The sequence below is a fragment of the Petaurus breviceps genome, unplaced genomic scaffold (assembly GCF_028583685.1).
Source record: "Petaurus breviceps papuanus isolate PSGF00001 unplaced genomic scaffold, PetGlider_PUasm1.0 174, whole genome shotgun sequence".
In the NCBI taxonomy this organism is placed as follows: domain Eukaryota; kingdom Metazoa; phylum Chordata; class Mammalia; order Diprotodontia; family Petauridae; genus Petaurus; species Petaurus breviceps.
Window position 1 is genome coordinate 66,831,684 of NW_027185761.1, and position 16,421 is coordinate 66,848,104.

A 16,421-nucleotide genomic window follows, 5' to 3' on the forward strand; every position below is an offset into this window, starting at 1 on the left:
TCCTCCTCCTCCTCTTCCTCCTCCTCCTCTTCCTCCTCCTCCTCCTCCTCTTCCTCTTTCTTCCATTTAATTTTTCATCTATCCTGGCTTACTCTCCCTCAGGAAATTTAAGAAAAGCTAACCAAATCATCATGGACATAGAGTAATCAAGTGTATTTGGGGTGAAATATATGTGTATTCTGTGGCAACTTTGGACAAATTTACTTTACATGAAGACCTCAAAAGAACATCAGGAAGCTGAGAAATGTAGCCATTGTGGCTATTCACAGGAGACCCAAAGCAGCGTTGGGAACACGCAGTGACTCTATTTCCTCCAGGATCAGAGAGGATTCTCTATTTGACTTGTAAACTCATTCCTAACTTGGTTCTTTCCTCCATTTCCAGACTTCTTAGACCTTCTTCCCCACCATTTTCTCTTTGTTCCAATGGCCTCCCAGCCATTCTTTGCACTTGCCCCTCCATTTCTCAAGTCAAGACATTGTTTTCTGACTCTTCTCTGTGCCTGGAATGATCTCCCAGCTCAAATCTGCCTCCTGAATTTCCTGGCTTTCTTCAAGTACCAGTTAAATTACCTCTTTATTTCCTGAGCCCACTTCTTGGTTATCTCCTATTTAAACTGTATATAATATGTTTGTACATAGTTGTTTGTAAGTTGGCACCCAATATCCAATGATCATGGGCTCCTTGAGGTCCGAGACTATTTTTTCCTTTCTTTTAATTTTCAATGCTTAATAGCAATAAGCCCTTAAAAGGGGTTTGTTGATGACTAAACCTGAATGTGAAAACTTGGGTTCAGATCTATGGAGATTTAGAAAACTGAGTGATTTTATGGTATTTTTCACTTTTCCCTGCACATATTAGCATCAGGATACTGTCCTATTATCAGGAGTTGTTGACCAATGTAGGCTCATTAACTAGTTTTTCATGATCTTAAATGAAAATTTAATTAATAATGAATAAATTTGCATTTATCTTTGATGCAGTAGCAGGAAGCCATCTATCTCTCTGCCAAACTACTGCTAGGGGTGGGAAGGACACAAAATCCTTTAGGTGGATGAGTAAACGCCAGCAGATAGCATACCCACCTCAACCCAGCACCCCAGGGAACCCGAAAAGACATAAGAGGAAGAAAAGTATCCAGTGTTAAGGTGAAAGGTTTCTGTCTGAATTCTGTTCTATTCGGTTAAATACAGGTAGATTAATGAATCTACACTGTTTTTTTCTTGGTCCAGATTTCCTCCAGTGAGAACTCTACAACCATTTTAACCAGCATGGATGGAGGCAATATGGCTTCAGGAATACAACGCACTTAGAGTGAGGACTGAATTCAAAGTCCACTTCAAATATTTCCTAGCTTTGTGATTCTTGGTCTTAACCTCTCTGGAACTCAGTTTCCATATTTGTAAAATGGGTATCATTACAACCAAGGTGCCCCCCATAAAGTTTTATATGACAATCTAGGGGAAGTGATTTAATATTTTTTAAGTGCCATAGAAGCATCCATTTTTATATTGCTTATTATTACTATTGCTGTGGTGCAATGGAGAAGCGATCTAGCCTGGGAGCCTCAAAGTCATGAGGTGAAGACGCACCTTGGGCAATTTATTGAACCTCTCCCTGCTCTGAACAGCTTCTATACCATGAGTTATAATGAAGCTGTTGACCTCCACTGAGAGAAAAATACTGCCCACCAGAGAGTTCCCTTCACCAATAAAATCATAGGTCCCAACCATATACTATCCTAGCCTTACAGCACTTCAAAAACATAGGAGTGGTCTGAGTAAAATGTCTATCCCTCTCAATCTCTGAGTACAGAGTGTGATCTGTGAAAATCAAATGGATGATGTAGTCTAATATAAAAGATACCTGGTGGGGGGGGAGGGGTCATGGCTAAGTGGTGCAGTGAATAGAGCACTGGCTCTGGAGTCAGGAGAACCTGAGTTCAAATCCAACCTCAGACACTTGCCACACTTACTAACCACGTGACCTTGGGCAAGTCACTTAACCCCAATTGCCCTACAAAAATAAAACCCAAAACAAAAGATACCTAAGGGATCTCTCGTGTCCTCAGCTTGTGGATGTAATCCTAAATCATGAGACTCTAACACTTAGGAATGAGCTTGTACAGAGTTGCCTGAGACCCACAAATATTAAAAAAGCTTTCTTACAGATACACTGCTAGAACATCTGAGAGACAGAATCTGAACCTAAATCTCCCTAACTCCAAACACTCTATCCCCCTCTGCAATGGAACCTTTGAATTTCAAGGCTCACTAAAATTACCCACGTCCTGAGTAGTAATTGCAGCAATTCCTTCAGGTGTCTGGACACCCTTCCAATGCGGAGAAAACAGAGAAGAAACAGACACCTGGGGGCTGAAAGAACAGGATCACCCTCTTGGACAGTTGGAAGGGGCCCCATAAGTCATCACCTATTCCCACCCGCACCGCAAAGGGCTCCTAACTCTAATATACCCGACCAGAATTCTTCCAGCCTGTTTGAAGACCACCAAAGGGGTGGGACCCACCACCTCTTGAGACATCTCATTCTGGCTAGGAGGCCTGAGAGAAGAGGTCTGGGCTGGGAGTCAAGGCCTTGCGCTCACGATTACCACTGTGTGAAGCTGCCCCACTCACTCAACCTGCCTGCTTTCCTTTTCTTATCTGTAAGACAGGAATAATAACCGCACCCATCTCCCAGGAGCGTTGTGAGCATCAAACGGATATATGTTTTAAGCCCTTAACGCAGCACCTGGTGCAAAGTAAGCACTGTAGAAACCTTAGTCATCATCATCATCATCATCATCATCATCATCATCGTCGTCATCATCTTTATCCTCCTCCTCATCCTCCTCTTCATCATCACCCTTATCATCATTGTCATCATTTCACTTTGGGACACCTCCAACTATTATGAAGTTCTCCCAGACATCTATCTTAAGTTGGCCTTTTTGCAACTTTTACTCATCCCTCCTACTCTTGTCCTTTGGTACCAAGGAGAACAAATCTGATCTCAATGGCCTAAGCCAGTTTTGCCCTTGGATTCTGTGACTAAAGCCTGACAAGGAAATCATGACTTTATTGTCTAAGGTAGGCTTCAATCTTTTCTGGTCTTCTCATTTAAATATTGGTCTATTTTGGCTAAAATTCTTTAGTCAATATTCATAGAATATGTGTATATCTGTTCTTTTATCAACTTTCAATTATTAACAGAATTATAGAATTTCATTTAGAAGGGCTTCAGGAACCATGTAGCGCAACCCATAACAAAGAAGAATCCCTATTGTGTGACATAATGGTAATTTAGTCAGTATTTAAAATCAACAAACATAAACCGTGATAATTTATCACAATCCATTTTAATATAGCCACTTTTTATGATTTTATGAAATCATAGAATCAGTGAATTAGAGCCAGAAGGGACTTGGAGGACCATTTCCAAAATGTTGAGGGGTTTGGAAACCCCAGTTGCTTATTATCATAAAGTCATAGATTTAGAGCCAAAAAGGACCTTAGAGACCATCTCCCACCTTTGATAGATGAGGAAACTGAGGCCAAGAGATTTGCTCAAAGCCTCAGATAGATAGTAGGTGACATATGAATTCTGCAGCCAGATTCCAAACTGAAATCCCTTAACTTAAAATTGAGTCCTCTTTCCATGTCACTCTAATTATCTTAAAAAAAAGAACCACCACTGGCTCATCATATTTCTATTTTGACTGTTTAGGCATGGCTCAGCTGATCTTGAAGATTGGCTTCCCAGGTTCCATGGCATTAGGAAGAATTAATTGCACTGCCTGTCCTAATGACGCTGCCTGACTCCAGGATAGTAATAACATAGAGAACCACCACTTGTTGGCAACCAGCAGGCTGGAGCTCTCCCATGTGAGCTTGAGATCTATCATTATATTTCCTCCTGTTATGTATTTAACGACACCAGTTATTTCTATTAAAACACCATTTCAAAGGTTGCCTCTCTTCTTGGGAGGTAGAATGAGAAGAGGCAGAGGAGATGGAAGTGAGGTGGGTTATTTTGGTGTTCAGTTCTCCTGTGACCTTTGGAGTTAATGGGAGCTTGGCCTAGCTGCCTATGGTATAGAGAGGTGACACATGGCAGAGGGGGAAGGCCAGTATGTGATTAACTGGTGGCCGATGCCAATACGCACTGCATTCATGTGGTATCTGCCATAGCTGAAATTAGACATAAATAGACTTGATTTGACCTACAGTTCTCACTTTGTCTGCCTCACGTATACTGTTTGTGGAGACTATTTGCTGAGTTATAAGAGAAGGGTCAATTCATTTGGAAAAAAAAATCATTCAGCATGCCCCCCATTTTTCCCTTTGAGTTTGGTCATTTGGATACTTACCTTTTTTTCCCCCTTAATGTCATCGTGGGCGGGGGGAGGAGACTCTTCCTTTCTCCCATTGAAAATGTTTCCTGGTTCTCTCCAGTAACTTACTTCAAATTGATGTAATGGGCATCCCCTTGCAGACCCCGACTTCAATATCAGCTTCCAATAAAGTGCTCAGCTGACAGGAAGCTCATTGTGGGCTGAGGTTCCAAGACTCCCAGCACTCTGGCCAGAGGCATCGGATTACACGAAGGCTCTCTGGTTGGAATATGCACACCAGGCGAGCCAGCCAAAAGGGTCAGGCCTGGCCTTGTTTTATGTGACCTCAGTTGGTTTTATTTTATTTAGGCAAACTTTTTTTTCAGGGGGCACAGGGCCTGTAAAAGCCTTACCTCTTAAAGGAGCCCATTGTTAACAATTTGTTCATCACGGCTCCCTCGACCTCACCAAAAAAGTTTCCAGTCTGCAAGAAAAAAGACATGAGGAAAAGTACAGATAACTGCTGTACCAGTGGGCACTGAAAAACAGACAGAGCTTCTATCAGGGAATGAGGAACTAATGACTGGGGCTCTAGCAAAAACAAAAATTGTTTAGGTCTACGATGACTTAACAAAAACGCAGAAATGTTTTACCAGTCATACATTATGAGAGCACACAAGTGAGTGTGAAAGCTTGCACAATACCCAGGGAAGGGCTGGGGTTGGAATTGGAAACTGGCTGCCTTGGAATTGGAAACTCCTCTACCTTGCAGAGGAGACCCATATGAAACAAGGTATTCTCCCGCATGGGTAACATAGCACTCCATAAAGGTAAAAATACATTATGGAAAGGGTTTCCTCTACATAATAAAGTGAATTGTTTATAATTCCTGGATGCCCTGTAAGCATCCATATCATCAGCTCTATGAATTTCCTCACTTTAGAATGAGCCCTTTCTGAGAGCCGCTTTCTGGTGAATATCCTGGTCCCGATTTCCATGGTTACGACGTAGACAAAGAAGGCCAGGCTTTTCAAGAAGACAGTCCAGTCCTGCAGAGGACAAACATCCTGGCCTGATATGGTGAAGGGCCTTAACACCCTGATAACACAAGGCTTTGTATTTACTTCCCACTATGCAGACAATCTATCTGTAGGTCTGCCTGACAGCCCAGGTGGAGATTTGGCAAATTTAGGAACATGTGCATGTTTTTTTTTTTTTTAACTCGGTTTTCCAATAAAATTTTAAAACTGGAATTCAGGATTCTTTTCAATGGGGAGGAGGGGGTGGTTAACAAATGTGAATGTCCATGTATAAGACAGGCATACAAGATTTGTCATTTCTGTCACCTTATGAGCATTAATGGAGATATGGTCTGCAGAGGACAAAAGGAGATGAAGAAGAAAAAGGAAAATTCTGAGGATTTATGGGGGCAACATGCATTATATTCCTAAATTATATAAATTCCATGGATTTTGTATTAACTAAACCCCAATTCCATTACAAGTAACTGAGTTGACCTCAACTATGCACCTGGGAGTTTTCAGGCAGAAATGCTTACAGACCTCGCCAGAAAAGTAAAAAAAAAAAAAAAAGAAAAAGAAAAAAAAAGCATTCCTCTGTCTGAATAGTGAGTATTGCCTTTTTCACTTGAGGGAAACTTGGGAGCTTTTCCAAAATATGTGGGTGTGTGTAGCCTGTGAGAAGCCAGGAGGACATTCGTATTTCATGTGCATAAGTACACCAATTTCAATGGAACTGGTTGTTAAGTGAAGAAGAATTATCCTAATTGGGGCACAGGAAGTCAGACAGCCTCAAACAAGTCTGGGCTCAAAAGACAAGCTGAGCTCTCCTGTACTGTTTCAGTCTTATTCAAGGAGAAGATCAAGAGACTGAAGCCTTGGGTGAATGTATGGCATGTGTGTGCCTTGGGGCAGGGAGGACTTGGGGGTGGGGGGCCTTATACACAGCTTCCACAATTTAGGAATTTAGATATTAGCATCAGCCATTTGGTTATTTCCTTGGTGTACTTTCATATTTTCCATGCAAGACAAGAATTTAGCCTTGCCTGTTCTAGTCTTTTTACAGATAATTTCAAGGCCAATTCCCCTCTTGGTTGGTTAATTGGTACGGACTAAGATGCAAAAGTATCTATCTAAATTCTGTGTCTTTTGAATGTCTTACGACGTCATTACTTTTTTTCTTTCCATTGTGACCAGAGATATTCAGTTGAATCACCTCACTTTCTAGAAATCCTGAAAAAGGGATGGAGACATAATTGACCTCTGGAGTCACCCTGTCTTGGAAAACACAGCTCTCTGTGTGCATCACACACTGGAGGCAAGGCCATCGCCCATCAGAAAGAAGCAGACCATTGGATTGTGTTTGTGGTGACATTTCATTACCCTCAAGTTATTTATTTAACTGGTTTCTTTGTTTTGTTTGTTTGTTTGTTTTGTTTTTTAACAAATCTAGAGAGCTCTACAAAGGAATAGGATAATCTGAAGCAGAAAAGCAGCATAAATAGTATCACAGTCCAACAGGTTGCTTGGTGGGGCAGAAACGATTCTGGTAAGAGAAAAGGCAGCAGCAAACACAGGCAGGAAGGAAGAGCATTAAGATGCTCCCAGGCTCTAAACTGATCAGAGACGTTGCTGCTAGAACAAGGAGAAACAGGGCAGGAGAAGGGGGAACAAAGAGGAGCCATTTCTCTCCATTCCAATGCCTTGTGCTCTGTCGTCACTTGTTTCAGGATAACAAAAATGATTAGTAGAATTACAGAATAGTAGAAATGACTAGCGCTGGGTTTGAAACTCATTTAGGACACTTTTCTGTCATAAGACCCTGGGCAATTTATTTTATTTCTTCACTTTTCTTATTTGTAAAGTGAGGATTGTACGCTCTAGAAGACCTGCTACCAGGATGGGGAACCCTCAGACTTGAGGCCACATGTGGCCCTCTAGATTCTCAAGGGCAGGGCCACCCTGGAGGACCTAGGGTACCAACCACAGGTGGCCTCCCTACCCGTCTAAATCATATTGTTTTCAGACTCAAATGACATAACAAATATAATCACTTTGGTAGCTTCAAAGCACAATAAAAAATGTTTATAGAAAGTGCAATAGAAACATTTGTTTTGAGTCTTATTATTCTGATTTTCAATATCATTGACGTCATCATCACAGCTAACATCATGTCAAGCTTTAGTGCTATGTCCTTTGATCCTCACAGTAGCCTTGTAAGGTAATGCTTTTATTGCCCCCATTTTACTGATGGAGAATGTCAAGGCACATGAGGGTAATGACTTCGCCAAAGCCATGCAGCCAGTACGTGGCTGGGCTCAGATTAGAACACATCTTCTATCTCTCAGACTGGTTCTGTCCATCACATCAAGAGTGCTTCCCCCTTTTCTTCTCTTATCACTTTCGACACACTGACTTAACCTCCTGTCCAAATGCAAGAAGACTCTGACATTCCAAAATGTCCACTTTGGCTTCTGTCTCTTTATCGCTGACAACTCTTCTGATAATAACTCTCATTTTAAGTAAAAAAAAAAATGCACCCGAGATATTGGTGCTCATCTCCTTCCGTCCATGCCTGTTGTAGCCCCTCACCACTCTTTCCCCTACCTGGCACCAGCAGTCCAATCAGTCCCAGAGCATTCCTTATCTCTTGGGACTGTGTCCCTGAATGCTGAGTGCTGGAGTTAATCCTGGGACTCCGTTATCAGGTTAAAAAAACAGCAAAAGCAGAGTCAAGTATTCTGGAGAGCTTTGTATCATTCCCACCCCCCTCTTCCCCAAGGAGATAACATGTCATAAGGACATTTTCCTTCAAAGTGGCCCAAACACTCTAAGGAACATCCACCCTGAGTTAAATAGTCCTTTCTGTGGCAGAGACAAACCTGTGACAGAGTTCTTTCTATAAACTGAACTTTTAATGGGATTAAGAGCAGACCCTCCTAACTCCTAGGTAAAAAAATCCTTTGGGGCCCTGTGAAAATCAAGTCGGTCCCAATCTTGGGGGGATGGGAACAGGCTTTATAATCTGACATTTGCCTCTTAAACACAGGTGATTGTCTGAGAGAGTTAATATTGGCATCAGCCTTCCTCAGCCCAGACACCTTGTGAATCTGTGGGTTGGAGCTAGCAGAGAGAGGTTTCCCACTTACCTGTGTGTAGTCTTCAGACACCAGGATGAATCCGTTATTGTCTATGAGGTAACAATTAATGGTCTAGAAAAGAAAGGTCAATTCGTGTGTTTTTAGATGGGTTGGATATGAAGTGCCGTCTTTCAATCAAGGAGGACTTTGGGTTTTAGGTCAGTGGAAATGGGGCTGCCTTGAAGAGTTAGTGGGATATCGGGGCTTATCTTCTAAAAGTAAGAAACAAAGAAATAACCAACAAAAAGCAACAGGCTCCTGGACACCCTGCCTATAGATAGGAAACATCAGCGGCAAAGACATGTGACTCAGAGTATCATCAGAAACGTCCATTTTCTCCTAAAACAATGGAAATGTCAAGGCACGGGGACCTCGTGGATTTGTCCCAGCCTGGAGTTTTGACTCCAGCCCCAGCACAATGTCATTACTCTAATGATGTATTAATGAAAACACAGTGTCAGCTTGGTGGAGCAACAGGGGACCAGGCAATATTTTTTAATTTGTTCATAGATTGAGGCGGGGGGAGGGGAGCCTTCTGTAAAAGGGGCCCCTCAGGTCTCCTAAAGCTTTTTCAAACTGTGTTTTTAATTGGGAGCTGGATTCAGGGGCAGGACTGTTAGCTCTGGGTAAGTCAGACGTATAAATTGGAGCAAGCAAGGTGAGCCCCCGTCCCGGCTTCCCCCACGCTACTTTAATCTCCAGTGAATGATTTGCTACGGGCTAAGTTTTAATTACAGCTGCCGAGTTGAAACTGAAGGTTTAATTCAATCCTTGATGTAACTTCGTTTCTATTTATTGCAGCTTTACATACCGCCTGCAACATTTAATTTGTAACATATCTTTACCCGGAGCTGAATTCCACCCAGCACTGGGCCACCGCAGGGCTGGTGTGTGCTGGGACATTTCCTGACCCACAGGGCTGACTTTAAACAGGCCAAGAGGGCCGGGGATCTGGCTGCCTCTGAAACACACACACACATGAGTACACATGCTCAAACACACATACACACACTTGAACACACACAAGCACACTCAAACACACACCTACATCTCACAAAAGAAACATGGATTTGTCCAGTCTCGACATTCTTCACAATGACAAGCGAAAGACCCAGCCTCTGTCTCTATGGGAGACATTTCAGAGGCACAGGAAGAGAAAAGGCATTTTGCATTTTTTAAAAGTAATTAGGTCAGAACAAACGGGGCTTATCCCAGAACGCTGAGGTTTGGAAGACAAGAATATTTATCACATTTATTCTTTTAATTGTGTGGTTTTAATTTTGTTATATTTGTATTTTGACAGTGAATTTACTCCTTCAGCAGCAGAGAAAGTAGCTGGCAAAAATAATTCATCAGACTAGGAAGAAGACAGCTAGTGTGCTTTCTTCATTGCAGTGGCCCCATGACAGATGGTTTCCTCCCTGACCTAATCCCACCCTGATATTCCCTGGCTGGTAGCCTTCCTCGTAGGAGCCTGGTGGCATCACCAGGCTCCCTGTGCAGGGCCAACACTGGGGCATTGCTTCCAAGGATCATTTGGAGGCAGCCTAGCTGTTTGCTTGTCTATTGTACAGAACTTACTAGCCCTAGCTTTGATTAGCAGACATTCCAAGTCCCCAAAGCACAGACAGTTGTGCCCTATAAACCAATCTTCAACCAACACGACCTTGCCATCCCATCACTGAGAGAGTATAACCAGACTGTACCATCTTGCACTGCTTTCCTCAGGTCTACTGGAATTTGGGACCGATTAAGCGGCCCTGCCAACTCTGCAGTCTCAGTTTGGTTTTCCCTTTTCGTCCTACTAAGTCTTACTTTCTTTAGTTCTTCCTCCTGACCCCGTCTATGCAGGTCCACTGTATTCAGCCTCAGTTTTGCATAGAGGACTCAGTGCCCAGTAAATCCTGACATCAAACTTCGGTGGGAGCCCAAATGATGCTACTTGGCGAGGTAATTATAACTGTGAAAAGGTTCATTTTAATAAAATGGAAATACTTATTCCACTAGTGCTGAATGCTTTGCACTACGCTAGGTTCAGGATTAGACACAAGGCTCAGTTGCCAGGGAGATCCATCCCATAGTCCTCCTTTCTCCACTTAGTAAAACGATTGGCCATCTTATCTGAGCTTAGAGGTTAAGAAACAACCCCTTCTCACGATGGCTCATCCTGTCTGGGAGGGAAAGTGCCAGCGATTGGAATCAGAAATGCTGTGAGCCCCAAACCTCAGGGTGGAAACCAGAGGGACAGACATCTGTGAAAGTGCATATTCATAGCACTGTGTTATTAGTGCAGGGGAAAGATAGGAAACTGGATGGCTTCCAAAGATCAGGTGGAAATGACAGGGACAACAAAGACATCTCTTGCCTTCAGCTATAACTTTTTCTATACTAATCTCAACATAAAGGTTTTACTATGTCGCAAGAATATTATTATTAAAAAACGTATTAATCATAGCTTTCATTAGTATTTTTGTAATAATAATGCTAATAAAAGTAATAACAGAAACGGGCATTTATAAGTCCTTTAGAGGTTTAGAAAAAACTTTAGATGCATTCTCTCATTGGAGTTTCATTTTAAGTCTGGGAGATAAATATTTCAGGAAGCATTAGACCCATGTTACAGATGAGGAAAGTGAGCCTTACTACCTGTGTGACCCTGGACAAATTATTTAACTTCTTGAAGTCTCGATCTCCTTATTATAAGATGAGATAGTTGGGCAAATTGGCTTCTAAAGTCCCTTCCTGCTCTAAATATAATCTTATGATCTGCCAGGGGTCGCAGTATCAGATGTCTGAGACAACACAGTGACCCTGCAAAATACTGCTGTAAGGCACATGTGATACATTTCAGTCCTTTTTGCTGTACTGTTGGCACAAGTATTCAATAATAATAGGCAATTGATTGAGTAATTGTTTTGTTTGACCAATGAAGTGCTGGTCTGATCGGTCCTGGCTTTAATTTAAGACATCGCTTGGAACAAAAGCCTTAGTTTGATCGAGGAGGTATCATGTCTTAATTGTGTATTCTTGTAACCTTCTGTGGAAGGAAAAGTGCATGGGCCCCTAAATCCTAGAACAGGCCTCTTTGGCTCATCCATCTTGGCCAAATTAATGTGGCTGCATCCTCAAAGGCAGCCCATTGGCATAATAACCCCAGGGAGAATAAACAGTGGTGTCTGCAGGAGTGGGAGCCCCTTCTTTACTCAATATAAATGTGTTTCCCAATGCCAAAATAAAGGGATTGATCTTTCTTCCAGAATCTGTCTTCCATTTGCTGAAATGTTCAGTAAAGATTAGTTTATTCTCTAGTGATAATGGCTTGGAATTAATTTCCTTGTTGCAATCTATTTTTTTTTTCATTAAAAATGAATTTCATTACAGTTTTGTATGAGTGGGGATTCATGGCCACATATGTTTATTGGGTATATGTGTAACCCATACTTTCAAGATTGTACCATAACATCCTTCTGTTACTGTAGTGGACGGAGAACTTCACTTGGAATTTACAAGATCTGGGTCAAAATCCTACTTCTGACATTTATCAATTTGGTCACCACGGCTGAGTCATTTCATGTCTCTGAAACTCAGTTTCCTCATTTATAAACTACTTGTAATAGCATTTGTCCAGCCCACCTGACACAGAGGATTTTTCCAAGGCTCAAAAGAGATGATAAAATGTGAAAATGCTCTGTAAATTTTAAAAACTTATGAAAATACGTATTGTCACTGTCAGATTAAATCTGAAGTCCTAAGGGCACGGCTACGTAAGAATGTCACTGATAATTCAGAGTGTCTGGAAGACAGCCCGCGTTAGAAATGGCCTGCGTGTTCCACTTTAGAAAAGGCAGTTGGAGGAACAGAGGTTTGTAGACTGAAGAAGAGAAGACTTAAGGAAGACAATAACTGGGCTCCCTAATTTGCAGGATTTTCATGAGGCAGATGGGTTAGATTTATTCTTTTTGCAGTCAGGGAACGAAACCAAGAAGATGTAAGGTAAACTTAACAAAGCAGCAAATTTAGAAATGTCCAGAGTGAAGAAGCAACAGAAAAGCAGCAGAAAAAACGAGAAACCCTATCCTCTCAAACAAGTAAGGTTTTCCAGTGGGAAGCGGGCTGCTCCCAGGCTGAGGAGCTTCTTTCTGATTGGAGCTCTGGCAGAACAGCCTGAGCAATGACCTGCCAGGGGGGTCAGGATTTCTGCTCTGGTACAGGTTGGACAAGACGGTCTCTAAAGTTCCTACTAATTCTTAAAATCTGTGATGCTCTGGTAACAGATACGCTGCCCATTCTTTTATTAATTTAATTGATTAATTGATCAAGTTTTGATAGTTGTTGAACGGGTAAATGAGTAAGCCTAGAGCCAGAAGAGATCCATTTGCTAGCTTCTGGGACCCCTGTTGGGCAACTAGTTGGTGCAGTGATTAGAATGAAGTGTCTAGAGTCGAAGACCTGAGTTCAAATCTGACCTCAGACAATCACTAACTGTGTGACCCTGAGCAAGTCATTTAACCCTATTTGCCTCATTTTCCTCATCTGTAAAATGAGCTGGAGAAGGAAATGGCAAAACACTCCATTATTTTTTTGCCAAGAAAACCACAAACAGGGTCATAAAATATCAGACATAACTGAAACAAATGAGTGGCAATAATGATGGACACCTACTAGGGAGAGCTCATTTGGATTTGGCGCCTGGGGTTAGGGCAATGAGGGCTTCCTCTACCCCCCTCCTCACCCTACTCACCAAACAACAACAACAAACAACAGATAAGCAGCTGGTCATAGAAAGGCATTAAACTGTGCTCTGTCTAGTCTTAGGATTTCCTCAGTCAAAGTAATCACTCAGATGACTGGCTCCAGAGAAGAGTTATGTCACAGAGTAAACGTTAGCATGAGGTGCCTTTTACCTGGAAGAATCAAGTCTGCGCTGCTGGAAGCCAGCTCTCCCCAGTGAAGCTGTCTGGCCCCAGAAAGTGGGAGAACACTATTTTGCAGGGGGAGTGGATTCAGTGGGCTCTGGATGGCATCCCAAATAAAGCTTGTCTGTGAAGTCCATGGGAGGCAGCCACGCCAGCCACTGCCCTGGACCAAGGCTGGGAAACAGGCAAAGTTAATGGGCCCACAGAGCTCTTCTTAATGGGGGCCTGATCACTTGAGGGCAGTGAGGGTTGGGAGGTCTCACAGCCCTAATTAAAATAGGTGAAATGGGAATGACAGCATTGAAGCAGAGCCAGACTGAAGGGGAGGCAGGGAGCAGGCGGGCGAGAACCAGACTGCCTTGACTTTGTACTCACTTTAATGGGTTGTTGAAAGTGAAGACAAAACCAGAAGGAAACATGTTTCAAAGGAAAAGTGAATCACGAGCTCTCTCTCGCTCTCCTCCCTCTCTCTCCTTCTCTCTCTCCCTCCCTCCATCCCTCCCTCCCTCCCTCTCTGTCTCCCTCCCTCTCTGTCTCCCTCCCTCCTTCTCTCTCTCTCTCTCTCTCTCTCTCTCTCTCTCTCTCTTTCTCTCTCTCTCTCACTGTTTCTCCCTCCCTTCCTCTCTCTCCTCCTCTCCCCTGCCCCACTTCATATAATATTGTTGATTCAGAGCTGGAAGGGAGCCAGGAGGCCATTTAACCCCTTCATTTTCCAGAAGATGAAATTGAGGGCCAGAGAGCTTCTGGACTTGCCCAAGTCACATGGCTATTATATTCCTGATTAAGAAATTATATCTGTGGACACTTGAGCTACTTATCAGCTTTATGAATCTGGGCAAAAAATCGAGATTTGTTGTCAAGATGTAGAAATTTTGCTTTCTCTGGTGAATGATGGATGTGATTGGGAAAGTTGCTGGGTGGGAGTGACCACGGGCCACCTCTCTGAGATACTCACACCCATGCTATCATTCAGGGAACATCCTAGGATCTCACAGTTAGAGGTGGAAAGGGACTTTAGACTCCATCTATTCTAATCCCCTCATTAAAAAAAAAATAAATGACAATGCCAAAAACAAGGCGAGATAGACAAATTACTCAGGGTCACCTGAGTAGAAAATTGCAGAGTAAAGATTTGAATCCAGATCCTCTAACTACAAATTCCTCCCATTTTTTACTGCACCATGCTTCAGTGGAGCTAACTTCCTTCCATGATAGCCATAGGGAAGCGTTAGCTGAAGAAATAAATGCCTAGAATGGACGTCCTCCTTTTCTCTGCCTCAGGAAATCTCATTTGCTAAGATGCAGTTGAAGGACTATGTTCTGCATGAAGCCCTTCCTGATGCCCCAATGCTACTACCCTCCTTCCCAAATTATGATGTACATGTTTATACATGTGTGTATTAATTCACTTAACAATTATGTTGTTTCTCTTTGTGTGCACATGTGCATATAATGTATGTACCTATATGTGTCTGTGTACATATCATATACATACATTGATTACTTCTCCCATTAGATTATAAATTTACTACAAGAAGAAGTTGTTCCTTTTACAATTTCTCTGTTTCTTGTGTGTATCCAAGCTCTTGCTTGTAGTATAGGCTTAATGATTATGGGATTGATTGACGTGACTCTTTGGCCTAGAGAAGGGTGGGTGGTGACCCAGACTGGGAAGACAAACTGAAAAAGTAAGCTCCCTACCACTTAGCATCTCTTTGTGAAGGGAGCATCCACATTCCACTTCCATATAGTTCAATGAGTGTTTATTGGAAGAAAAATCCCTTGTCCATGGTGGGTGAGCTGTCATTACTGAGTAACCCTCCAGGACACAGAGTCCACATTTGACACTGGCCACTCCCCCCTTCTGATTCTCATTCTGCCCTCTTGTGTCAAAGAGCGAGTAAGTTTAATGCTTCTATCACATGACAGTCATTCAAATAAATGAACAGAACTAATGTATTCCCCCAAGTTTGCTCTTCTACAGAAGAAACATCCACGGTTCCTTCAAAAGGTTTCTCATAGCACGACTCAAAGGTTCTTCCTCATCCTGATTGTCATCCCCTGGTCACTTTTCATTCTATCTGTGCCTTCCTTAAAATATGGTGCCATCCCAGAACTGAATAGACTCTTTCAGTCATGGTTTTAGCAAGGCAGAGGATGGAAGGGAGAATCACAGAGCTGAAAGCTCTGCCATTCAAAATGCAATCGAAATGCCACCTAGACCCTTTGAGACCAAGCACTGTCCAATGATGACCCTTTCATCCCACCCTTGCAAAATCATTTCGGAATTCTAAAGACCTTTCTTTTTTCTCTACTCAACTTCAAGGACACATAGCATAGCTTTGAATGAGGAACAGCTGAGTTCATGTGGAATTAGAGATTTAGAGTAATAAGCTACCTCAGAAAAATAAATCAGATGGCATCCTCCTCCCTGGCTTTATAGATGAAGATGGTTGAGAGTCACCCAAGATCATACAGGCAGTGAATGTCAGAGGTGGGTATTGGAATGGATACATGTGGTATGACCTATTTTAAGTGTGACTAGTGAGGTGTAAATATATGCATGGATAGGCACATAAATCAATATGTGTTTGTGTGTGTGCAGATATGTATGTGGACTCATCTTTCTGAGTTCAAATCCAGTCTCAGACACTCACAAGCTGTGGGACCCTGGGCAAGCTGCTTTGTCCTTTAGTTGATTCATTTTCCTCATCTGGAAAATGGGAATAATGATAGCATTGACTTCCCAGGTTGTTGTAAGGATCAAATGAGGAAATAGGCATAATGAGCTCTGCAAAACTTTAAGTGCTATAGAAATCCCATATGTATGTGTATATGTGTGTGTACATATATGTGTATGGTATATGTACATGTGTATAAATACACATATACATAAGCGTGCACATAGATAGAGAGGTAGAGAGATGATAGATATATTAGAGACAGACAGACAGAGAGATAGATAGATAGATAGATAGATAGATAGATAGATAGATAGATAGATAGATAGATA

At 42.2% G+C, this 16,421-nt stretch overlaps 1 protein-coding gene across 1 annotated transcript in view; it reads right to left on the reverse strand.

The window, feature by feature from the left end:
• Positions 1-16,421, reverse strand: part of CACNA2D3 (calcium voltage-gated channel auxiliary subunit alpha2delta 3) — a 1,089,703-nt gene that overhangs the window by 71,255 nt on the left and 1,002,027 nt on the right. Inside the window, exons 29-30 of the mRNA XM_069084367.1 lie at positions 8,502-8,564; positions 4,747-4,817 (exon numbers count right to left, since the gene is read on the reverse strand). Of these exons, the coding sequence (XP_068940468.1) occupies positions 4,747-4,817; positions 8,502-8,564 (134 nt within the window). The remainder of the gene's footprint in view (positions 1-4,746; positions 4,818-8,501; positions 8,565-16,421) is intronic.